Source organism: Solanum pennellii, chromosome 2 (assembly GCF_001406875.1).
Source record: "Solanum pennellii chromosome 2, SPENNV200".
Taxonomy (NCBI): domain Eukaryota; kingdom Viridiplantae; phylum Streptophyta; class Magnoliopsida; order Solanales; family Solanaceae; genus Solanum; species Solanum pennellii.
Genome location: NC_028638.1, coordinates 34308855 through 34335891, shown reverse-complemented (window position 1 = coordinate 34335891; position 27037 = coordinate 34308855). Strand labels below are relative to the sequence as shown.

The 27037-nt window shown below is 35.4% G+C and overlaps 2 protein-coding genes across 2 annotated transcripts in view; one reads left to right on the top strand and one right to left on the bottom strand.

Annotated features, from left to right (window-relative positions):
• The window catches only part of LOC107010262 (protein PIN-LIKES 3-like), a 5975-nt gene extending 2445 nt beyond the window's left edge, over positions 1-3530 (top strand). The window contains exons 3-10 of the mRNA XM_015209507.2: positions 787-911; positions 1163-1284; positions 2130-2300; positions 2429-2521; positions 2609-2709; positions 2788-2840; positions 2941-3126; positions 3306-3530. Of these exons, the coding sequence (XP_015064993.1) occupies positions 787-911; positions 1163-1284; positions 2130-2300; positions 2429-2521; positions 2609-2709; positions 2788-2840; positions 2941-3126; positions 3306-3430 (976 nt within the window). The 3' untranslated portion in view covers positions 3431-3530. The remainder of the gene's footprint in view (positions 1-786; positions 912-1162; positions 1285-2129; positions 2301-2428; positions 2522-2608; positions 2710-2787; positions 2841-2940; positions 3127-3305) is intronic.
• Positions 3531-5632: 2102 nt separating this feature from the next.
• On the bottom strand, positions 5633-26946 carry LOC107010247 (disease resistance protein SUMM2-like). The gene is made up of 5 exons (XM_015209489.2): positions 26913-26946; positions 26769-26827; positions 6442-9535; positions 6250-6337; positions 5633-5885 (listed from the first exon to the last, which is right to left on the bottom strand). Exon 3 carries the CDS (start codon positions 9524-9526, stop codon positions 6485-6487), a length of 3042 nt encoding a protein of 1013 aa, XP_015064975.1. The 5' UTR covers positions 9527-9535; positions 26769-26827; positions 26913-26946; the 3' UTR covers positions 5633-5885; positions 6250-6337; positions 6442-6484.
• Positions 26947-27037: the final 91 nt, after the last annotated feature.

The following is a 27037-nucleotide window of genomic DNA, read 5'->3' as shown; positions in this document are numbered from 1 at the left end:
CGCATTTATTGAAATTAATCACTGATACATGATAAAAAATTTAAAAAACCCTTGATACATAGGAAATCATATGATACACATCTAGTTCATGTGTCAAAGCATAGACTAAACATTATAATCCACTTAGTACTCATGTATTAAACCTATTGTCTGATACATGATAATAATTTTTATGATTTTTTGATACATATTGGATTCCTTAAAAATCTGTTGTTGGATTCCTTAAATTTTTACAATTAAATAGTATTTTCCAAGAGACAGCCCAACCCAACTCATTATTTTGAAAAATCCACAGTAACAACAATAAAATTACTGCAGTTCGAAATTTAATAGATTGTTCATAAAAAATGTATTCAAAATAGATGATATAATCTTTGATTTTCAAAATTTGAAATTAATATCCAATTACGTGCTGATTTAATGCTGATTAATGATTTGTTACCGTAAATTAAGCTGTTTTAGTTAACAAGATTAAATGTACTGTTTTTTCCCCATTTTTTTCTTAACAGTTTATTACTATGTATCATTTACCATGTATCACTAGAGTCTAAAGTATCACGGCACAACAATTTTAAGGAATTTTTAGTAAATACTAAATTTGTCGGGACAGAGTGTAATTATTGAATTACACTATGGGATTCCTTAAATTTTTACTTCAAATTATCTTTGAGTCCTACCCTTAATATTTTGAACGAATTGAACGAATTACCTCCATGTGCTACATTAATTTATTTTTTTATTGAATTAATTATTGAATAATAATTATGTCTTCTTTTTTTTGTATAGATGGTTCATGCCAGTAAATATCCTTCTCACCTTTATTATTGGTTCAATGCTTGGATGGATACTTGTGAAGATCACAAAAACTCCTATACATCTCCATGGCCTAGTTATTAGTTGTTGTTCTGCAGGTAAACAAACTCAGAGTTGATTTTAAATTTTGCTCTAACATGTTTGAGATCATAAAATTAAAAATATTTTGATAATTCTGTATATATTTAATTAAGACTTTGAGATTTAATATTTTTCTTTATTTTTTTGAATTTTGTGTCAAATAAAAAGCCAGACAAACAAATTAAGACGGAGAAAATAGTATGTGTAATTTTCTACTGGAAAATGAACTCTGAATCTTATAATTTTTTTTGTTTTCTTGAATGTATAGGGAATTTGGGGAACTTGCTTCTCATCATAATACCAGCAGTATGTGAGGAGAAGAATAGTCCTTTTGGGGATTCAATTACATGCTCCACTAATGGAAAGGCCTATGCATCACTATCTATGGCGGTATCACTACGTACACAATTCTCTTGTTAATAGTTGGTGTCAAATAGATGGATTCAGTTAAAATTAGAGATATTAAAATGAGTTGAATAGTGAGTTGGGTTTTGATGCATTCAAATTTATTTTGGGCTTAATTAAACAAGCTTAAATTTGGGTTTCCAATTTAACTCGTTTAATCTCAATCATTATATTTTTATTTAGATTTTACTATCACAATTAATTTAAAAAAAATTAAAATAGAAAATACAGATTGATAGATGAATTCTAAAATAGATAGTAAGTTATACCTTCGATATAATAAAGAGTCTTAAAACGTGTTTTGAGATTTGAGATTAAATTGAGTTCAATTGAAGATTATACTAAAATAAGTTAAAATTTGAATGATTTAAAATTATCTATAGTTGAGCTCAGATTTGACACCCCCATTAAAATTAGGACAAATAACAGAAATACACACATTTTGTTTCACTTATTTCCATTATCTGCTATTACTTTTAAATTATCCAAAATCTCTAATTTCTATAATGTATTCGAGCCAGTATTTAATGTATCCAAGCTAGTTTTTAATGTATCCAAGCCAGTATTTAATTATCCGAGCTACATATTAATATATCTGAGACAATATTTAATGTATCCAAGCTATATGCTAGTGTATCCGAGACAATATTTAATGTATCCTAGCTTCAATTATTGTATTCGATTTTTTTTAATTTTTAAGAGATTAATATAATTAAAAATTTATTAGGAATAGATTATAATTTCATATTAAAACTACGTGATGTAATTCACAGATTAAAATTAATAGTATGTAAGATTAATTTGTGGTTTGTATTATATTTCATATGTAGGTAGGAGCAGTGTATATTTGGACATATATCTATAACATGATTCGATCATCTGGAAGTCAACATAATAATACCTCAACACATGTACAAAAATTACCTCCAGAGGAAATGGACCATCAATCTCAACTTGCACTGCCTCTCATTTCATATCAAACCACACATGATCATCATCAGGTTACTTTCTTTAAAATACAAATTCACTAATTTATTGATGTCATATATAGTGTAAAACAATTTACGCGATGATATCGTTAGTGATGCTAGCTAATATTCTTGATCTTAAATAATATCATATTGTACAGGGACAGGTTGTGAAAAAGATGAAACAACATATCAAAATATGGACACAGAGAATCAATTTCAAAATGTTATTTGCACCCTCAACAATTGCTACGGTACGTCCACATTTAATCATGTACTATTTTTTTTTTCAAGTGAAAAAAAAATATATATATAATCTTCAAATTATGTAATTTCTACAGATTGTTGGGATCTTAATTGGTGTATCATCTTTGCTAAGAAATTTAATGATTGGAAATGAGGCTCCATTGCATGTCATCGATAGCTCTGCATCTATGCTTGGGTATAACAAATTAAACCTCAATTTTGAATAATTAATTTGTACTATACTATATAACAATCAATTAACTCAACGTTATAGAGAAGCTGCAATACCAGCCATGACATTGATCGTTGGAGCAAATCTTCTTAAAGGTTTGGTTTCGTAGCAGGTTACTTATCTTATTTTTCTTAGCAGATAATATATATCAGTCACCGATAATAATGTAAAAAATATTTATATTTATAAGTGCAGGGCTGAAAAAGTCAGAAGTAGGTGTGTGGATTGTGATAGGCATTCAAGTAATACGTTATATAGCATTGCCACTATCAGGAATTTGTGTTGTGAAAGTTGCACGCCATTTTGGGTTGGTTGGATCAGATTCATTATATCAGTTTGTACTTCTTTTGCAATATGCACTTCCATCTGCCATGACCATAGGTTGGTACCATACTTGTAACATTTTTATTTTAAAACATGTCATTAATATTTTTGTCGGTTTAAGAGTAATGGAAAATGTGAAGTTATTTTTTTTTTAAATTTTTTTGACTAAGATGAAAAATGTGTAGCAAAAAACTTTTTTTTTTTTTTTGATATTTTTTGGTTTGGTAAATGGGCAGGTACAATTACACAGTTGTTTGAGGTTGGTGAAAGTGAATGTTCAGTAATTATGCTATGGAATTATGCTCTGGCATCAGTTGCACTTACTCTATGGACAACTTACTACATGTGGATTTTATCTTAAGTTATTTGACAAAATAGACATAATTATTGTCCAATATTTTTTATGATTTATAAAATAGCCACCAAATATATATACATATATAAACTAGCGCTGATAATTCCGTTGGGCTGATGGGACAAATATGAATGAAGATCACAAGTAGAATAATAAGGAACGTATACATACATAGTATATATGGATTGATGTATAAATATCTCTAATATGTAATTGTATATTATATATGTATAATTATATATTATTTATATAATATCGATACATTACATATATATGTGATTATTTTAGTTTTCACTTTGTACAATTACGTAAGAATCCCACTTATAAAAAGCCACTAATGATGCTTTAATTTTTTGCCACAATTACATGATAAAAATAATGGAGAAGGGATAAAAGTACCTCTAAACTATACTCTACATCAACCTCTTTTGCTAAATATACCACTTTCATCCACCTTTTTCCTCGGTTATACTCTTGAACCTAATAACTATAGTATTTGCTACAATAACTATGCTACTTGTTGCAACACCTACGATAGTTGCTAAAATAGTTATGATATTTTTGTTGCGACAACTTCAGCTGAAATTGTTACGACTTCAACATAGTTATTGCAACAATTAGACAATTGTTTAAGTTGTTGCAACAACTTTAAAATAGTTGCTATAGTAATTTCGAAAGTTTTCTCGCAAAAAGTGACACAATAAAAGAGCCAACGAAGTTGATGATGGTTGTGGTGGAGAAGCAAATGATGAGTTCGGAACCAAAATGACAAAACTATTTTCTTTTAAAATGCATAAAAGGCAAGTGAATCTTTTTTATACCAAAACGAACTAGTCGTTCCTAGGGCAGCAAAATTCTTTTTCAATTTTAACACCGTAAAATCGGTGTCTAAAATTCAATCTTTGTCACTACAGGGGTATTAACGGGTTGATTTATGATTCGTTACTACCACGTTTTGATCCAACTCATTTGGGCCCAAACAAATTTGGGTTAGGTTGAGTCTTGACCCATTATGATCCGCCTATATTTAGGAAACAAAATACCCAAATACACATCTTATTTTACCATGATTTCTATAATCCCTATCATTTAAAAAAAATTCAAAAATTCCCTCTTTGATACATCACTCCCCTCTCGCTCGTACATCCCTCTCCCCTATCGGATACATCTCATTGCCTCTCGCTCGTACATCCCTATCCCCTCTTGGATACATCTCTCCTGTATCCGGATGTGATGTAACCAGAAGTCCAGTGATGAATTCGAAATCTTTAGTTTTCGTCGAGCACATATGCCAAGTTGGAAGAAGCAGAGATGAACTGAGGAAGAATGAGGCCAAGTTTGAGCATCTCTCGAACAAAGTGAGAGTCAATGTCGATATGTTTAGTTTTCTCATGAAATATGGGATTAGAGGTTATATGTATAGCTGTTTTATTGTCACAAAATAGTGAAACTGGGATAGGAATCGAAAAGTCCAACTCTTTTGCAATCCAAGTAATTTCTGCAACAAGATTTTCGATAGGCAGTAACATCTACCAGTTCTGTGTCACCTTTGTACACCCTATAATAAACAAGTCTGAGAAAAATAGCTGACCCTTTCTTCTTTGTAAGCAAAGAGTGATCATAAGCTAGCACTCTGAACACCTTGATGCAACTAAGACATTGTGAGCTTGATGTTCCACCGTCTTGAAGCTCGTTTCAAGCCATACAAATTACAATGACTTCACTAGCATGTATACTTTTTTCTCCCACTATCTATGAAAACCCCGTGGCATAGTCATATATACCTCCTCTGAGAAATCTCCTTGTACGAAGGCATAGCTAACATTCATTTGTGAAATAGACCAATTCTTGGAGGCTGCAATATTGGTGATGGTTCTAACAGTAACAATGTTAACTAGAGGTAAAATATATTTATAATAATCTAGGACTCTGTTTATCATTTTCAGCCAACTCAGAAAAATTCAAGCTGAGAGTGTTAGATTCTATACAAGATGAGGATATTAAGGTACGTAAAAAATGATGCATTCTAAATAGATGTTGACCTGATGATATTTGTTGATTTTCCTCCTCAGAGAATCAACATTTGGATCGATTCTATCCATATCTACATGGCCGCTTAACTTTTCCAGGAAAATGTTCAAAAGACGAGAACTATTTGGTTCGGTTACATTAGCAAGACAAGACTATCTACAAATACATGACCTCTAGTTTCATCAAAATAAAACACTCCATCTTATTATCAGAAAGGTAATGCAGGACATTTACCTTTGACCCGGCGAAACCAATACAAGTATTTATCAAGCAAACAACATCATTTAACCCTTCAAAATTGAAGTTCTGCAGATACACTCTTTATTAGAGTAATATACATAGTATATACTATTTAGCAATTTAAAAAATACAAATTCAGTAGCTGCAATTCCCATATTTTCACCATAGCAGCACTGCCGATCCCAAGAATCTGGTGCAAGAGGAGGAACATACAAATTACCATAAATTAGAGCATACAGATTACCTTAATCTAATATTGGCAAAAAACACAATTTTGGTGTTATTGTGGACAGAACCGAACTTCCATTGTATTAGGAGTTAATATTCAGGTTCAATGGTATTGCTTAAGTTCATCTACTGCAACCAAGGGTGTGACCTAGTGGTCAATAAAGTGAATTCGAACTGAAAACCGCTAGGTGATTTCTTCTACATGTCTTGATGGATAAAGTTGTTGAAATGTGTTCCTTTTAAGTGTTTATCTCAGAACTATCAAATATATTTCATGGAAGATGATTTATGACAATGAGAAAAAGTGATGGAAATGAACCAAGTACCTCAGATATTATTGACAGATGCTTCCCTCTGAAGTTAGAATCTGATTGCTTGAAACAGAGAGGTATTGCAGGTGCTCGACGTTTCAACCTAAAATGGCAGAAATCAAATAAAGAGATATAGAGGATGTGACATGTGAATCTTGGGTGTTATGTAGTATCCATAGTTTAAAATGCAAATGAAGAAGCACTGACCTGATCTTACTCTCAGCTGGTGGTACAAGTTTGAGGTAGTCGATCATGTATGAAATTCTGTCGGAAGCATACTTTTAGCTTGAGGATAGTCCCACTCTAGTGATTCCCAAAGTTCTCGACTTACATATATAGATCTGAGAGCATGTGGAATAAGCAGTGGTTCTCCATCACGAAGAGGATGAAAAAATGGCAATCTTTCAAGCTTTGGACAGCCACAGAGACCTATTTCCTCAAGGGATACACAAGTCATTCTTCCCTTATATATGCTTTTGAGTGTCGGTAGCTCAGTCAAATGAACTACTCTTAGTTTAGGGAGGATGACATCGGTAGAGGCAAACAATGATGAAGGACTACTCAGGTATTGACTGCTCGCCTCTTGATCCACTTCCTCTTCCTCATTCTCGCTAATAATTTCTTCTATCCCCTCACAATATGACACCACAACATGTTCAAGGTGGTGGAGATTTTTCCATAACCATGGAGGAAACAGCACCTTGATTTGGCAACAATGTTCAATCCTTAACTTCTTCATGTTTGTAAAAAATCCATGTGAAAGAGCCGTAAGAGATGCTTCAGTATTAGGTTGGATGTCAATAAGGTTAACAATATCCTTCAAATTGTACAGTTCCAAATTCTCCAAGCTTTTGAGTAACGACCCAAGTCCTTCTGGCACAATCAATTCTTGGCAATTGGAGGGTAATCGGAGTATGCACTCTATACCGTCACAAGAAACAATTTTGACTATCTTCAAATCTGTCAAATTGATCAAGGATGGGAGGGCATTTAAGAAGCTATTATCCGAACTTATGAAGTCGCACCATGAAACTTCAAGTCTTTGCATGTCCCTTGGAATATTGATTACAGCTTCTGACTGTTCCCTCAAGGGTTGTACTACATTTCCACCCTTCAGGCAGTAATCCTTCAAAATGACTTCTTTGCTGGAAAATATCACAGGGTATTCATACAAATCTCCAACACAATCACTGGTCAAACCATTTAGAGTGACTCTAAAGAAGATTGGCTGCCCATAACATTCTCGATTTGCTACGAAATTGTTGAAATCAGACAGACTGAACATCTTACCTCCAAATTCTTCAAGTTGTTTCATCCTTTCTAGATCCATTGCTCGTATAGAAAACGGAGTCATGAGAAGCTGGAGATGGGATAGGCTTGCAAACATATCTATGGGTGGTTCACTACGTAGCTTCTTCAACCCACTCATGGTTAGACATTTCAACTTAACCAAGTTAGGTATGCCTACGGGAACTTGCTTAATCCCTGTTCCAGTAAGCTCAAGTTCCCTAAGTACCTTAAGGTTGCTCAGTGATGGTACAAAGCTAAGTTCTCCACAACCTTTAAGCATTAAGGCATTCAAATTTTCCAAGGTTGATAGAGAGTCAGGCAAATTTTCAATGTTGGTATAGCTTAGATCCAGAACTCGTAGAGAAGGCTTGAACATGAAAAATGAGTATGGAATTCCTCGCAACAAGCGATTCTTTTGCAACAATAGGGTTGTCAGTTTTAAACATTTGTATAGTTCACAAGGAGAAATCTGATCTATACAATTACGCATCAAGGATACCTTGTCGAGATCTTCTGACCATTCACTAAGCTCTGGCATCTTTCTCAATTGCATTCCAGCTTTTACCATGAAGCGATCATGATGAGGATGGCTGGTGATTTTTATAGCCATTTCTCGTATCAAGTCATGCATCTTAACACATTTATTTTCATCTACATCCTCAGTGCTTTCTAGCAAACATACATTTTCTAGCTTATTTAGTATGGCATGACCTTGGTCTATTTGTGCTTGCCTACTATTCCTTGCATTTATATATCCCTCCATGATGAACTTGTTTACTAACTCAACTCTTGGAATTTCAAAGTCCTCTGGATATAGGCAACAATACAAGAAACACTTTTGTAGCCGGGGATCCCTCAAGCGAGTATAACTACAATGGAGAATAGGGAACACCTCACTCTTCATATCATCTTGCATCATGGAAGATTCTTCCAACTCTTGTAACACGTCCTTCCATTCAAAAATGTCATTTACTCCCTTCATACAACCAGCCATTGTTATGATTCCAAGTGGTAGCCCAGCACATCTCTCTGCCACTTTCATTGCTATTTTTTCTATTTCAATCGGGATTACTTGTACGTCATTATTATTGCCATGTCCAAGTTTCTCAGTAAATAAATCCCAAGCTTCTACATTAGATAGAGGATTGACTTTGACATTCTTTTGGCAACCAACTCTACGGCATACTTCAAGTGATCGGCTTGTTATGATCATTTTGCCTCCATCATTTCCAAGTGGAATCCCCACTTTTTTCACGTCAAAGTTACTCCAAACATCATCGAGTATTAGGACAAAAGTATTCATTCTCTTCAATGCTTGGAATAGCTTAGCAGCCCTTTTTATCTCATCATTAACACAAGAAAGATCTAAGCCAACATTCTCGGCTATGCCATTTTGTAACTTTTGAATACTCGAATCTTGAGATACAGTGACCCAATAAATGTGACCCGAGAATCTACTTTCTTGTAATAACTCGTTGTGGATATTCATAGCCATAGTGGTTTTACCCACCCCACCCATGCCATAAATGCCAATGATCGATACCTCATCGTTCCTTAGTATTTCAGATATATTTTCCGAATTTTGTCTGAATACTTGGCCTTTAAAATTTGTTGTCACCAAAGGCTCCCCTTTTTCTTCATATATATTATGTAAAACCCCTTCAGGAAACTTACCTTGCTTTATGAGTTCCTCAGCTTCCTCAATCATTGTATCAGCAAAATTTGCCAATTTTATACGATCAAATCGGCCACACTCTTGAACATCTTTCTCAAGGCTCTGGAAATCTTCTAGTTTGTTATTGACATTGCATAACCATGTTTGAACTTCTGTTTTCCTTTTCTTGGATGAATGAAATTCAGCATCTTCTATTGTAGCCACTATATCAACCTTTCGGCTACCGAGCAACTCCATCTTTCCCTTTAGATTCACTATCTTCTTTTCGAGTCCTCTATAAGGTTCCCATAATCTTTCTTTAGCTAGATTTGCTAGCATGTCAGCCATGGTCACTCACTAGAAATAACAAATCAAACAATAAAATAGATATCAAATGGACTATTTTACAAGATCATCAATACTACAAAGAGGTGAAAACAAAGATTATTTAAGGGATTATTTCAACAAAAAAAAAAGACAAATGGTCCAATAAAAGTAATATTTAACTTATGTACTTGCATCATTAGTATGAGTATTTGTCAATCTAATTTAATAGGTTATGTCTATGAACACTTAGAGAAGTTATGTAAACTCTGTATGTTATTAATGAAAGCATCAGTTGCTTAAATATTTACAAAAATCAAGTACACTCCTAACTAAACACTGATAAATTATCTTAACTAATAAACAATGAATATTGAAATATAATCATAAACAAAGTACCCAACCTAAGAATCTCAAGTCCTGAACATATTTGAACACTATACAAACATAGTGTTCCAATACGCCCCCTCAAGTTAGGTGATGGGTCACTAAGCCTAACTTGAATAGATTACTCTCAATGCAGGCTTAGCCAGTGCTTTGGTGGGAGCGTCAGTTAGTTGGTTGGGACCTTGGGCGTGAACAGAACAAATCCTTTTCTTTTCAAAATGGTGGCGGACAAAGTGAAAGTCCATTGCAGAATGCTTCACAAGACTATGGAGGATATGATTCTTGCTAAAGAATGTTGCTCCAAGATTGCCACAGGAAATGATAGGTGACTTAATTATGTACTGGAAATTGCAGCTCATTCAAGAGATTGGTCACCCACAGGGTTTTAGAAAGGGCATTAGCCACCGCTCTGTATTTGGTTCGCCCTTCCAGGCTTGGCTCCAGTCTCTACGGGCTCAGCAGCAGCTGCTGGGCCACCAGCTTGAGGCTGTTCCTGATGCTGGACTTCAGCAATGGTAGCCACTGCTCTATGGAGGAGCGAGAGACAATATTTTGCTTCTTTCAAGACCAGCTAACTGGATTGTCACCAAGGAACAAGATGTAGACCTATTTACAGACTCTATTACTGATGTCCCAAGCCCAATCCGCATGGATTACACTTGAAGATAAAAGTCATCAATGGGAGTCACACGCAAGCCTAGTTGGATCATACCACAAAGGTCGCGGAGAACATGCCTCACAACTTTCCAGTGAAGGTCCAATATGGTGCTTGAATGAAGTGAGACAACTTGTTGACTGCATATGCGATGTCAGATCTAGTAAAAGATATGCATTGGAGTGAAAGAGTTGGTTTTGGTTCTTGTGGAATCAAACTAAATGGAAGATGAATTAATATGAATATTTGGTAGGAAGATAATTAGTACAAAATACAAGTCAAAGATTGTATCTTGGTAGGTGAAAGTTAGGCAAACCATAAAATGGTTTGCTATCTTAACCTTGACAATTTTGACACATAGTGATGTCATGGATGACATCAATAGGATGAATTTATTCCTATAAATAGGTAGCTCTTAATTCATTTTCAAATCATCCTTTCACTTGCCTTCTCACCTTCTAAGGCATTGTGTTCTCTCTCTTGTAGTATTTCACTTATATTCTTTGTATAGTGAAATAAATATTGGTGCAGTTGTTCTTTGGTGGACGTAGGATCATTTTGATCCGAACCACGTTAAATATTGTTGTTCTTCCTTGTTCTTTAGTTTCACGTTTCCGCTAACAATTGGTATCAGAGCAAGGTTCTGTCTGAGTATGCTCTGTGGTTGCAGCACAGTCTGAACTTCCACATCAGAAAAGGATTACTTTGGTTTTCTGTAGTTCCAAATACATTGTAGTAGAAAAGGAAGAACAAGTAAAAAAAAAATGAGTTCCATGAAGTTTGAAATTGATAGATTTAGTGGGCGCAACAACTTCAATATCTGGAAAATCCAGATGATAGCGTTACTGCGGAGGGAAGGTTCAATCCATGCTATTGACGGAAAGTACCCCGATAAGATATCGGATTCCGACAAAGAAAAGATTGAAGGAGATGCATTGAGTGCAATCCAACTGTCCCTTGCACCTAACGTACTTTGTGAAGTGAGTACAAGTACCGAAGAGACGGCCAAAGAGTTATGGGAAAAGCTGGAAGGGCTTTACCAGGACCAGTCAGTGACAACAAGGATGTTGTTACAACGGCGTCTTCATACATTTAAGATGGATTCAGGTACTTTGTTGCAAGACCATCTAGATGCGTTCAATAAACTTGTGATGGACTTACAAACTGCTGGAATTAAAAAGGACGAGGAGACACTTGCATGTTCTTTACTATTTTCATTGACTTCAAAATATCGTGATATTGAGAATTCAATGATGTATAGCAAACAACCTATTAAACTTGAGCAAGTGCGGCAAGCACTAAACTCTTGTGATGTGCGGATGCATTTTGAAGGAGACAAAAGTGACGAAGCTAGTGGACTCTTTGTAAGAGGTCGTACTAGCCAAAAGGGAAGGAGCAAATCGAAGTACAGATCAAAGTCTCGTGTGAACAAAAAGAATGCGGAGTGTTGGGGCTGTCACAAGAAGGGGCACTTTGAACGAGATTGCCCTATGTCGAAGTCCAAAGAAAAGGCGAGTGCATCCATTGTTGAGAAAGTACATGATAATGATGATGATTATGTACTAACAACATCATGCAATAATGGAGTCTATGACAACAAATGGATCTTAGACTCTGGTTGTACTCTGCATATGACATTCCGAAAAGATTGGTTCAGCAGCTATGAAACAAGCAGAGGAACTGTATTAATGGGCAATAATGCAACTTGTAAAATAGTTGGCATTGGTTTAGTTCATGTTCGCTGCCATGATGGAATCATGAGGACTATTACAGAAGTCCGTCATGTTCCTGATCTAAAGAAGAATTTGATCTCCCTGGGTACTTTAGATAAACAAGGCTATAAGTACATGAGTGAAGGAGGAACTATGAAAGTGACTAAAGGGTCTTTAGTCATGTTGAAGGCCAAGCTGGAGGATGGCCTCTACACACTTGCGGGAAGCACCATTATTGGCTCTGTAAATGCATCTACAGTGCAGTTATCTAATGATGACAAGGCAAAATTATGGCACATGAGACTAGGCCATATGAGCGCACGAGGATTGGAGATGTTGAGCAACCGCAACCTTTTGAATGGTGAGAAGATCAGCACACTTGAATTTTGTGAGCACTGCGTCTTAGGGAAGCAGAAAAAGGTCAGCTTCAGCACTGGCAAGCACAAGACGGGAGGGGTGCTAGACTACATCCATTCAGATTTATGGGGTCCCTCTAAGCTTCCATCAAAGGGAGGAAAGAGGTATCTTCTCACATTCATTGATGATTTTTCACGAAAGGTTTGGGTGCGTTTCCTGAAGACAAAAGGTGATGCTTTTGAAGCATTTAAAGAGTGGAAGATTTTGGTTGAAAATCAAATTGAGAGGAAAATCAAGTATCTTCGCACGGACAATGGCTTGGAGTTTTGCAGTGAAGAGTTCAATGATTTCTGCAAGGTTCATGGGATCGCAAGGCATAAGACGGTCAGGCACACACCACAGCAGAATGGAGTTGCCGAGAGAATGAACAGAACTCTTCTTGAGAAGGCTCGTTGTATGCTCTTACAAGCTAAGATGTCCAAAGTATTTTGGGCTGAAGCAGTTCATACTGCTTCTCATATTGTCAATCGGTCTCCAGCATCAGCGATTGACTTTAAGACTCCGAATGAGGTCTGGTCAGGTGAACCCTCTAACTATTCATACTTGCGAATATTTGGGTGTCCAACTTATTATCATGTTAATGAAGGTAAGCTTGAACCAAGGGCTAAAAAGGCCATATTCGTAGGGTATGTTGATGGAGTAAAAGGGTACAAACTATGGTGTTTGTCTTTACTCAAATTTGTAGTTAGTAGAGATGTTACCTTTGATGAATCCTCTATACTTGATCCTCGTAAAGTTTCTGTGGAGTTATCTAGAAACGAGAACAACGAGCAGGTGGAGCTACCGGTGGAGCTTACCAAGAAACGGGATCAAGAGACTCAAAGTGATGAGTCAAAAGATGCAGAAGAACTTGCTTCCAATGAACCATACACAATTGCGAAGGGAAGGGACAAAAGGCGGATACGGAAACCGGAACGTCTTATAGAGCAAGAAAATCTGATTGCACAAGCGTTCGTAGCTGCAGAAGAAGAGATTAAGGATCTCGAGCCCTCTTCGTATATTGAAGCAACTTCTTGCAAAGATGCTGCACAATGGCAGTTGGCCATGATGGAAGAGATGGAGTCTCTTCACAGAAATGAGACATGGGTCTTAGTTAAAAGGCCAAAGGGGATGAGGACAGTTGGATGCAAATGGGTCTACAAAAAGAAAGAAGGTATTCCAGAAGTGGAAGCTGCTAGGTTCAAGGCGAGATTGGTTGCAAAGGGTTTCAGTCAGAAGGAGGGAATTGACTACAATGAGATCTTTTCTCCAGTCGTGAAACATAGCTCAATTCGCGTGCTGCTAGCATTGGTTGCACAATTTGATTTAGAGCTTCAACAGCTTGATGTCAAAACTGCTTTTTTACATGGTGATCTAGAAGAGACAATCTATATGGATCAGCCTGAAGGTTTCCTAGCTGAAGGAAAAGAAGACCATGTATGCCAACTGAAGAAGTCTTTGTATGGTTTGAAGCAATCCCCTAGACAGTGGTACAAGAGGTTTGATGCATTCATGACTACACATGGATTTTCGAGGAGTGCATTTGATAGTTGTGTGTATCACAAGAAGATGTCTGGTAACTCTATGATTTATCTTTTGTTGTATGTTGATGATATGCTTATTGCTGCTAACAACATCACAGAGATAAATATTTTGAAGAAACTGTTGAGCAAGGAATTTGACATGAAGGATCTAGGAGTTGCAAAGAAAATCCTTGGAATGGAAATTTCAAGAGAAAATGGTGTTGTACATCTTTCTCAGAAGAGGTACATCCGAAAAGTTCTTGAAAGATTCAATATGGATATGAGCAAGCCTGTAAGTACACCTTTAGCTTCTCATTTCAAGCTTTCAGAGTTACAAATGCCTCAATCTATGGATGAGGTGGAGCATATGTCAAAGGTTCCTTATGCGAGTGCAGTTGGTAGCATTATGTATGCTATGGTATGCACACGTCCAGATATTGCCCAATCTGTAAGTGTAGTAAGCAAGTACATGGCAAATCCAGGAAAAAGGCATTGGGAAGCTGTCAAGTGGATATTGAGATATCTCAAAGGAGCTCCTGATGTTGGCCTAACCTTTCGGAAAAGTGAAGGTATTTCAATTCTCGGTTATGTTGATTCTGACTATGCAGGGGATCTTGATCGAAGGAGGTCCACAACTGGATACATCTTTACTCTCGTTGGCAGTGCCGTTAGTTGGAAATCGACTTTACAGTCGATTGTCGCTTTGTCTACAACAGAGGCAGAATATATGGCAGCAACGGAGGCAGTGAAAGAAGCTATCTGGTTGAAAGGTTTGGTGGCAGAATTGAGTTCAGCTCAGCTTAAATCAATTCTAAAATGTGATAGTCAAAGTGCTATTCATTTGATTAAAAATCAAAGATTTCATGAGCGCACCAAACACATTGATGTCAGATTTCATTTTATTCGAGATGTCGTAGAAAAGGGAGCTATCAAGGTTGAGAAGGTTATCACAGACGATAACGCTGCAGACATGTTGACCAAAATAGTCCCGCTTGCCAAGTTTGCACACTGCAAGGACTTGGCGGGAGTATGATGCAACTCTAAGAGAACAACTGCTAGGTGGAGCTGGTATGTTCAACAAAGGTTTGATTCTTCTTGTTTCTTACAATGGGATTGCCCAGTAAGCTTAGAAGTTTTGGCCGGAGTTGTTTATACGCATGCTTGGAACACAAACCAAGGTGGAGATTGAAAGAGTTGGTTTTGGTTCTTGTGGAATCAAACTAAATGGAAGATGAATTAATATGAATATTTGGTAGGAAGATAATTAGTACAAAATACAAGTCAAAGATTGTATCTTGGTAGGTGAAAGTTAGGCAAACCATAAAATGGTTTGCTATCTTAACCTTGACAATTTTGACACATAGTGATGTCATGGATGACATCAATAGGATGAATTTATTCCTATAAATAGGTAGCTCTTAATTCATTTTCAAATCATCCTTTCACTTGCCTTCTCATCTTCTAAGGCATTGTGTTCTCTCTCTTGTAGTATTTCACTTATATTCTTTGTATAGTGAAATAAATATTGGTGCAGTTGTTCTTTGGTGGACGTAGGATCATTTTGATCCGAACCACGTTAAATATTGTTGTTCTTCCTTGTTCTTTAGTTTCACGTTTCCGCTAACATGGAGAGTACCTAAGGCTCGACGATTATGAGTTGTATCAGTCACGTGAGTACCATCAGATAGATTGAGAGACTCAGAGTCATTCTTTGGCGCTTGGACACCTTTGCAGTCAAACATTAGCTCATCATTCAAGATCTCGTTCACATAGTTTGCCTGGCTGAGAATTAAAACTTTCATAGCTGCGTATCACCTCAACACCAAGAAAATAGTGAAGATTTCCTAATTAGTCTTTAATTGAGAAACGAGAAGTAAGAAGTGATAACTGCTTTGACAATGGAAGGGTTGCTCCAAGTGAAAATAATATCATTGAGATGGAAAAGGACAAACAATGTATCACTAGACCATGTCTGACAAGGAGCGAGGTATCTGATTTTTTCTTAAACAAAACCCATGGAAGAAATATAACCTGTAAGCACATATATTGTACCACGCCCGAGGGGCTTGTTTCATGCCATAAATCGCCTTGTGCAACCGACAGATGTGTGTCGACTTGTCATCACTAGCGAACCCCGGAGGTTGTGCCATCTACACCTCCTCGTCCAGATCACCTTGGCGGAAAGCATTGTTGGCATCAAGTTGACAGAGGTATCATTTGTAGTGAAGTACCACATAGAGGACGATGCAAACTGTGGTAAGCTTGACGATCGGACTGAATGTTCCGTGGAAATCAATGCCCTTCCTCTGAGTGTAGTCTTTTGCAAGCAAGCGTGCTTTGTATCTGTCAACGGACCCATCTGCATTCCTTTTGATCCTTGAAATCCACTTGCAGGATACATATTTTTCGTCGGGTCAGGCAGAACAAGTTTTCCAAATCTGTTTTTTCATTAAGGCATCAAGTTCGTGTTTCATCACTTCTGGCCAGTCGGGATGTGTTTGTACTTGTTTGACACTAGTAGGTGTGATGGTGGGGGTGAAGTTAGCTAGGTGATCGAAAATCTGTTTGGGCTTGCTAATGTTATTTTCAGACCTAGTGACAATTCGATAGAGGGAGAGGGAATGAACTGCATGTGGTATGAGAGTTATTAGTTGCCTATGTCATTGCAACTAACTTGATCAAAGCTGATAAATTTGCGCTTAAGGATATCATATCAATGATGATTAGATATGCCAACAATCAGAAAGGTTATAAGCTCTATGATCTCGAGTACAAAATGCTTTTTGTTAGTAGGGATGTAGTTTCACTAAAAATGTACTTCTCTTCCAGCAATACAGATCAGGCTGACTGGATGGCCTTCTTAGAAAAAATGAGTTATGAAGGATGCCTGAGCAGTCAACTCACACTGATGATTCACATGAAGATACAACCAACCTAGCTCAACCAGAGATATAGGTGTTGATCCATCTTCTAAGATACATCCATCCTAACTCTTGGCTTGTGTCAAGGGGATTCAACATTTAATATATATGCATAAAACATAAATTTGTCAATTCAAGATTTTCCGACAAATGTGTTCTACCTAGATGCATTCATGCCCAGACTTATTATGAAATATGAATTCAGACTTAGCAATTAAGGCATTCAAAAAACTAAAGGGAAAAGACTCAAATATGCCATTGAACTTTCAGAAAAGGCTCATTTATGCCATCAGTTAAAAATTTGGTTCATTTATGCCATTACCGTTAAAGAAAAGGCTCATTTATGCCATTATTTTTTAACGGTGGTTTTGCAAAACCATTTTTGACACGTGGCCAATTAAAATTCGTCCACGTCATCAATTTCTTAAATAAAAAAATGATAATTCTGAAAAAAAATTAAATTAATTTTTTTTGATTATTTTAATTAAATAAATTGATGATGTGGCTGAATTATAATTGGCAACGTCATCAATTTATTTAATAAAAAAATCAAAATTCTAAATAAAAAATGAATTATTTTTCTTTTTGATTTTTTTTATTAAAAAAATTGATGACGTTGCCAAATATAATTCGCCACGTGTCAAAAATGGTTTTGCAAAACCATTGTTAAAACATAATGGCATGAATGAGCCTTTTCTTTAACGGTAATGGCATAAATGAGTCAAACTTTTAACTAATGGCATAAATGAGCATTTTCTGAAAGTTCAATGGCATATTTGAGCTTTTTCCCAAAAACTAATACTTTGGGGGGATTGGATATTTAAGATTGTTATTGGATGTAAATAGAGACATTATCATATTGTCTACATAGCACAATCATAGATATACGATATTAAGGGACTTTCTGATTTTGTGTCCTTAGATAGACTTGCTTGTGCACATATAAATAACCCTCATCCTTAGAATGATATGAGAAGTAAGATTGTTCCATTATCTCTATATTTACATGGTATCAGAGTCATTTGGGCTCAAAATTATTGATTATAAATTTCACGTCTTCATGGTAGCCCAAGAGGAGGTCTTAGCTATTTGGGCTGTCTTTCAATTGCAAGACTGTGGTCTGGCAAAATTGATTTGGCTTACTACTCGGATATTGTCTCGATATTCACAATGGTAACTGGTTTTCTTATCTTTTTTTTTAACTTCATTCATTTTGAGTGTTGGGTTTTGGTATTTGTGGATTTTCGATTCTATATTCTATTTGAATCCTTTCGGTGATTCTGTCTAGATTCAAGAATTTTGTGAGGAGATTGTTTCGAGGAACTGGGTGAAGTTTCAAGTTTACTTTTAGGTCTGTTCAAGTATATTTTCATATTAGTTCAGGTCTCAGTAGTGTCCAAATATCTTTTTGGTCTGTGAGGGACATCTTTGTTCACAGATAACTTATTTACAAGTCTTTGTTAATTTGGTTGCAGCCCTTTTTACCTATTGTCATCTAAAATCTATTTCTAAATCTTTTTGGACTAAAATTAGTTCAAAGTCTCTCGTTATAGTCCATTATCTGAGAAAATAGTTTGGGTTTCAGCCGATAAGTTTGCTAGATTCGGTCAATATCATAATCAGAGAAGGAATCTGCTTTAGTTAACCTCTTTGTGAGTCAAATAAAACATATCTTATCACCTCTTCAAATAAATGGGTGATTAATTCAGGTGCCACAAATCACATGAAGGATAATCCCAATATCTTTTCTAGCTTTCAATCACACAAAACACCCTCTCCGATTACTGTACCTGATGGATCTACTTGTAATAGTCTTGGATCAGGGACTGTAAAACCAACCTCATCTATTACCCTATCATCTGTATTAAGTCTACCAAAACTGGCCATTAATTTGATTTTCGTTTTTTAACTTACAAGATACTTTAAGTGTTATATATCTTTCTTTCCCGATCATTGTATGTTTCGTGATCTTATGACGAATCGAGTTATTGGTAAAGGACATGTATTTGATGATCTCTACATCCTTGATGAATGGGAATCTCAATCTGTTGCCTGCTCTAGTGTTGTGTATCCATTTGAAGCACATTGTTGATTGGGTCATCCTTCTTTACCTGTGTTGAAAAAACTTTGTCCTCAATTTCAAAATATTTCTTCATTGGATTGTGAATCATGTCATTTTGCAAAACACCATCACATCTCATTAGGTCAAAGGTTAATAAACGAGTTGATTCAGCTTTTAAGTTAGTTCATTATGATGTTTGGGGACCATGTCGTGTTATTTCAAAAATTGGGCATAATTATTTTGTCACTTTTGTGGATGATTTCTCTCGAATGACTTGAGTTTATTTTACGAAGCGCCTCTGAAGTATTTACCCACTTTTGTGCCTTCCATGCCAAAGTCAAAACTCAATTCGATGCTTCAGTATGCATTCTAAGGAGTGATAATGCTAAAGAATACATGTTAGAAATATTCCAGTCTTACATGAGACAACACGATATTCTCTATCAATCATCATGTGTTGATACACCCTCTCAAAATGGAGTTGCTGAAAGGAAGAATAAACATCTACTCGAGACAGCCCAAACATTTTGTTCCAAATAAAGGTTCCTAAATAGTTTTGGACAGATACGATCTCTACAGCTTGTTTTCTGATTAATTGCATGTCAGCAACTGTGCTTATTGGTAATGTGCCTTGCAGTTTTCTTTTTGCAAACAAGTCATTATTTCCAGGGGAACCTAAGGTATTTGGTAACACATGTTATGTCCGAGATGTTCGACCATCTGTTATCAAGTTCGATCCACAGACATTGAATTGTGTTTTCTTGGGCTATTCTCGGCTTCAGAAGGGGTATCGATGTTATTATACTGAACTTGGCAAATATCTGGTGTCCACTGATGTGGTATTTTCAGAGACTACACAATTATTCTATGCACCTCCCGTTTCTACAAGTCAGGGGACAGAAGATGAATGGTTAGTTTATCGCTTTACCGTGTTGTGACAGATCAATCAGATGATGTTGTTCTTCCATATCCTAGTTCTTCTATTGAGCATCAATCAACTCTTATGCCTTCAACGCATGCTCCATTTGTACCAGCAAGACCACCAATTGTCCAAGTTTACACACGGAGGCAAGAAACTAATGACACATGTCCTAAATCAATTCCTTTGTCATCAAATCCTCCTTCACTTGATGCCTCAGAAAATCTTAACCTTCCTATAGCTCTTTGGAAAAGTACACGTCAATAGACATCCAAATATTCCATTGCCAATTTTGTTTCTTATGATTGTTTATCTCATTCATCTAGTTGTTTGATTGCCTCTCTAGACTCTATATCTATCCCCAAAATAGTGAAAGAAGCCTTGAATCATCCTGGATGACAAGACGCAATGCCTGAGGAGATACATGCTCTAGATGAAAATCACACTTGGGATTCGGTGGATTTACCCCATGGAAAGAAAGTAGTAGGGTGCAAGTGGGTATTTGCAGTCAAAGTTAATCCAGATGGCTCTGTTGCAAGACTTAAGGCTAGACATGTAGCTAAAGTCTATGCTCAGATTTATGGGGTGGATTATTCTGATACCTTATCTCTAGTAGTCAAGCTCACTTATGTTCGCTTGTTTATTTCCTTGGTTGCTACTCAACATTAGCCTTTACATTAGTTGGATATCAAGAATGTGTTTCTTCATGATGATCTTCATGAAGAGGTTTATATGGAGCAACCATCTGGGTTTGTTGCTCAGGGGAGTATGAAAAAGTTTGTCATCTAAAAAGTCTCTATATGGTCTAAAACAGAGTCCTCGTGCTTGGTTTGGAAAATTCAGCGATGTAGTTCAAGAGTTTGGGTTGACAAAAAGCAAGTGTGATCACTTAGTCTTTTATAGACAATCAACTGTTGGTGTTATTCTTCTAGTTGTCTATGTTGACGATATTGTTATTACAGGAGATGATTGTGCATGTATTTCTTCTCTCAAGAAGATTTTTACATGCCAAGTTTCATACCAAAGACTAGGGGCAATTGAAATACTTCTTAGGCGTAGAAGTAACAAGAAGCAAGAAAGGAATTTTCTCGTCCCAAAGAAAGTATGTACTTGACCTACTTACAGATTCTGGAAAGTTGCGAGCCAAGCCATGCAACATACCAGTGGTTCCCAGTGTACATCGTTTTAAGGTTAGTTGAGAAACCAAAATATCTCACAGTAACCCGTCTAGATATTGCTTATGCTGTCAGTATTGTAAGTCAATTCATGTCTGCACCGACAATCAAACATTGGGAAGCCTTGGCGCAAATCTTATGTTAATTCAAAGGAGCTCCTAGTCTTGGCATATTGTATAGTGATCACAAACATACTCATATTGAGTGTTTTGTAGATGTTGATTGGGCTGGATCAAGAATTGATAAAAGATCTACAACTGGCTACTGCGTTTTTGTTGGTGGAAATCTTATATCTTAGAGGAGTAAGAAACAAAATGTTGTATTTCGATCTAGTGCAAAATCTGAGTATAGGGCAATGGCTCAATCCACATGTGAAATACAACAGATACATCACCTCTTAACTGAGGTTGGGTTGAAGCCTTTGTCTGCAAAACTTTGGTGATAATCCGGTTGCTCTACACATAACCTCAAATCCAGTGTATCATGAACGGATGAAGCATTTGAGGTTGACTGTGACTTTATTCGTGAAAGATTCAAGAGAACATGATTTCTATCGGTTATGTGAAGATAGGAGAGTAATTTAGAGATATATTCACGAAGACTTTAAATGGAACTCGAGTGGAATATCTTTGTTACAAATTGGGCATGATTAAAATCTATGCTCCGACTTGAGGGGGAGTGTTATTTAATGTACATAGATATGTTATCACGTTGTATACATAGCACAATCATAGATAGAAGATATTTAGGGATTTTCTGATTGTGTCTAAAGATAGACTTGCTTGTACATATATAAATAACCCTCATCCTTGTTCCATTATCTCTATATTTTACAAAGATCAAGTACAAATTAAACCTGATGGAGAAGTAAATATAAAGCTAGTTTAGTGGCAAAATGGTACAACCTAAAAGAGTGGATATGCTACAAAGAAACATACCTTTTACCTATAGTGAATTAAAGTGGTTGTATTGGTTAGAAAATGAGATTTTTCTCAATAGTATTTAGTTTGATAGTTCTCTTTTGAATATTTTGCTTAGTTTGAAAATGAATGGTAGTCCTTGTTTTATAGTACATGTCTTGTAAGAAAGTACGATAGTGGTTGGATAGGCATGGTCGTCTACTAACTTTTGAAAAGCTTATGTAGATATATGTTTATGACATTTGTAGTATGTTATGTATTGAACTTTACTTTTTTCTATAAAGTTCCGAAATTCCAACAGTTGTATAAGAGCCTTTTTTATGAAGGCAAAATATATAAGGTATTCTTTGGTGATTTTAAGATAAGAGAGCTGAGCTGCAGTAACATGACATCCAACAATTTCTTGGGTGCAGACCCTTCTATTTTTACAGGAAAAAATTATCACATATGTGTGATAAACATGAAGGCTTATCTCAAAACACTCAGTCTATGGAAAACAATTGAAAGTGAAGATGATTCTCCTCCACTTAAACCAAGTCCAACTATTGCACAAATGAAGATTTATGAAGATGTAAAGCCAAGGAAACCAAAGGCTCTCAAATGTCTTCACTCAGCACTTTCAGATATAAATAATGGCTTGTGAAACATCTACAGAAGCATGGGAGAAACTAAAAGTAGAGTTCGATAGATGTGATAGAGTGGAGAAAGAAGGAGAAACTGTGAAAGAGTACTCTGCCAAACTTGTGGAGATTGTAAACAAATAAGATTGTTGTTTGAAACTTTTCCAGACTCAAAGGTGGTGGAGAAGATGATGATGAGCTTACCAACAAGGTTTTATTCCAAGACTTCAGCAATAGGAATCTTGTAATCTGAAGACTTTATATGTAGCAGTTTCGATAGCAAGTTGTAAGCCTAAGAACAACGATCAAGTATAAGAGATGAAAAAGTAGCAAAAGCAGCATAAAGACAAAGCATAAAGGCAAGCAACATGTGAATTGTGAAGGACAATAGAAGAATGGCAGGAGATAAAACAGCAAAAGGCAAAACATAGAAAGAATCTTCAAAGAAAGAAAAAGTTTCCACCTTGCAACCATTGTAGAAGAACTAATCATCAAGAAAAGCACTATTGGTTCAAAGGAAAGTGATCATTTCAATGCAGATTTTGTAGAAAATGGATCATATTGAGAAGAATTGTAGGGTCAAACAGAATCAACCACAACAAAATCATGTGTAGCAAGGAATTTTTACTGAAGAGTCGGAAAAGGAATAAGAAAGCTTGTTTATGGATTCTCACAAAAAAAAATCAATAAATCCTCATGGTTCATAACAGTGAATGTACAAGTCGTATGTCACACAATGAGTTACTGTTTCACACACTTGACATGACAATTACAACTTAAGTTGGATGAAAAATGGTGAATCAGTACATGCATATGGAAAGGGTTTAGTTGCCTTTCATACTACACAAGGTACAAAATTAGTTTATGATGTGTTGTATGTTTCATGTTTAACATGTAACTTGTCAAGTGTGGGACAAATGATGTGTAAAGGTTATTCCTTATTTTTAAGGGCAATCGTTGTTTGATTCTTACTCAAAAGATAGATTGATTGTTAAAGCAGACGTGTTGAATAAAACTTTTTCTTTAGAGAGAAATTTTGATGGTGCTAGTTTTGCAAGTATGGATGAGTCATGGTTGTGGAAGAAAAGATATGGGTATTTTAACTACGTTACTTTGAAAATTATGTATAAAATGAACTTGACTAAGGATTTACCTGAGATCTCATTGTTTAGAGAAGTTTGTGACTCATGTCAGATATGTACAGTACATAGGAATTTTTTTTTGAAAGTGCTAACTAGAGGGCAATCAAAAAACTTAAACTAGTCCACACTGATGTGTGTGGACCTATGCCATGGGTGTATTATGAGTAACAAGTCTCAAGTATTTTCAAGAAATTTAGAGTGTTTGCCTAAAGATAGAGTGGTCGTATGCTAAAGGCTTGGAGGTCCAACAATAGTGATGAATACACTTCAAATGAGTTCTATAATATTGTGAAGATATGGATTGATCACAGATTGACAGTAAAGTTACTTATCTGAACAAAATGGAGTCTGAGAGAAGAAGAACGGGACTATAATTGAAATGACTAGATGTTTTTGGTTGAAAAGAAACTCCCCCAAAGATTTTGGGCAAAAATATTTATATTTCAGTATATTTGTTAAATAAGTTGTCCACTAAAGCTATGGATGGAAGAACTCATATTGAGACATGGAGTGGAATTAGACTATCAGCCAATCACTTTAAATTTTTTGGTTTGATGTGCTATTCTCATGTTGCGGAGATGAGGATGTTGAAGTGAATATGTTGTAATACTAGGAGTGATAGTATTAGAAGATGAGGATATCCAAAATAAGGTGGGTGTGGCCTCCATAGTCGATAAGATGAGGGAAGCAATACTGGAATGGTTTGGACATATGAAGAGGAGATCTATAGATGAACCCATGAGAAGGTTCGAGACGTTGATTATAGAGAGTACGAGGAAAGACAGAGGTAGGCCGAAGAAGTGCTGAGGAGGGTTGATAAGACAGGATATGTCTCAGCTTCAAGTTATCGAGGACATGATCCTAGATAGGAGGGTATAGAGAACTTGTATTAGGGTAGAAGGTTAGTAGGTTGTGTAGCGTTGTCTTGATAAGGGAGGTTGGTGTTTGCAATGATACTAATTGTATTATTTGAGTTCTTGCTTTTTTATTTTTATCATGGTTTATTATTATTTTGTTAAAAATAATCTACCCTACCATGTTGTTAAGGCATTTTGATTATCACATGATTTCATTGTTGTTTTGGTTATTTTTACACTGTTTTTTTTAATTTCGATTTCTCTTCATTGTCTTCTTCTTCTTCATAGTTGTTGCACTTGAGTCCAGGGCCTTTTGGAATCAGTTTCTCTACCTCCATGAGATAGTGGTAAGGTTTGCATACATTATACCCTCTCCACACCTCACTTGTAGAGTTTTTCTATATTAGTAAGTATAAATTCACATATCATATAATATTATTTCCTCTGTTTCATTTTTTTCTTATTTTTCCCATTTTTGTGACAGCTTTTTATAAACTATAACGTACAACATGACATGTATCAGACTATAAAATCAAGGAAAACTTATCAAAATCTCACTAATTCAGGAGTTAATTACTTAGGTACACTCAAATTTGCAATATTACTAATCTTACCAGATTTTAGTGTGTCCAGATACACCCAAATACGTCAAGATACATGTATTTCAAGATACTACATCAAAATTAAGTGTAATTCTTTCTAGATACATTGTGTATGAGGTACATGTATATCAGATATATGCATATGTGATGCATGTATCACGGGACACATAGATTGAAATTCGTTATAATTTATTTTAGATACACTGTATCCAAGTGATTTCGAATATATCTAGGATATATAAGTACATAACAACTCTGGTTTGTCTCTCTCGCCTCCCTCGCCACTCTCCTATGATCTAGTATCTCATATACATGTGAATCACACCAGATACATGCATACACATGTATCTAGTGCGGTTCACATATGTTTGATACACATGACTATCTTGCTCACCTTTTTCTCTATTTTAGTGTATTTGATAGTAACAAACATGTATTTAGGTATATCTTCTTAATATATGGTAAGAAACTCTTAGTTATTGGTAAGATACGGAAACTATTTGAAAGTATGGGTAGAATTAGTGTATACGGTACGAATGTACGTCTAGGGTTTTTCATGGTTATGGCTAGAAAATCAAACCGAATAGCAATTTGAACCAAACCGATTAAGACATTGATATTTGGTTTGTTTAGGTTTGAATTTAAATTTTGAAAACCAATACTATTGGTTTGGTTTTACTAAAATAACAAATCGAAACGAGAAATTAGATATATAATTTTATAATTACTTATATATTTATTTATCAATAAAATATAAATATTTTGTTAAATTTTAATCAACTTAAGTTTTTAACTTTATCATTTTCTCAAGCCCAACACTTTAATTTTAGCTCAATTATTACTATACTAAGTCCAAGTCCATCAAAATTCATTATTTTAGTCTTTACCTACTCTACCTCACATAAGATAGTCACATTTTCTCGTAATTGAATCACTTTGGTCGTGTACTAATAACTCTAGCATTGCTTAATTGAATCCACAATGGCTAGTAATTTTTCCCTGGATTATTTATGTACTATGCATCTGTGTCTACCGAGATACGTATGTCCTCAAAAAATTTATTACTTTCAAACAAAAAAAAATAGAAAAACGAACCAATCCGACTATAACCAAACTGATGGTTGTTTTCTCATTTGGTTTAGTTTGATTTTAGAAATTTAAAAACCAACTAGATTGGTGTTTTAATTTAACCAATAACCGATCCAAACCAAACCATGAACACCCCTATATCCGTCTAATAAGGTAGTTTTTCCTATCTTAAAGAACATGATATCATATTTTATATATTTTAAGTTTAAAACCACGAGATTCAAAAATTCTTTACTTTCTTGAACATAGTGTCAAAGTTATAGAAATTAGGAAAAGGGAAACTTACATATACAACTCTTATATATAAGTCTGAATTGTTGATTAGAAGAGAGAGTTTTTTTCACACTGCATAATCAGGTAATGCCCAATTAATAATATGAGATAGTTGAAAAGAAATGTTGACAAAGTAGTGGAAAAATTGAATTATTACCTGTGAAAGCAGAATATAATGATCGATGTAAACCATCAATTTTTGGTATACAAGATGGAGAAATGTGTCACAATTTATAGTGTAAAAATGTAAATGGTCATAGTGATGAGGAATCTTCTACGAAA

Coding starts and splice junctions, on each gene's coding strand:
- LOC107010247 (XM_015209489.2), bottom strand. CDS start 9,526: ATGGCTGACATGCTAGCAAATCTAGCTAAAGAAAGATTATGGGAACCT.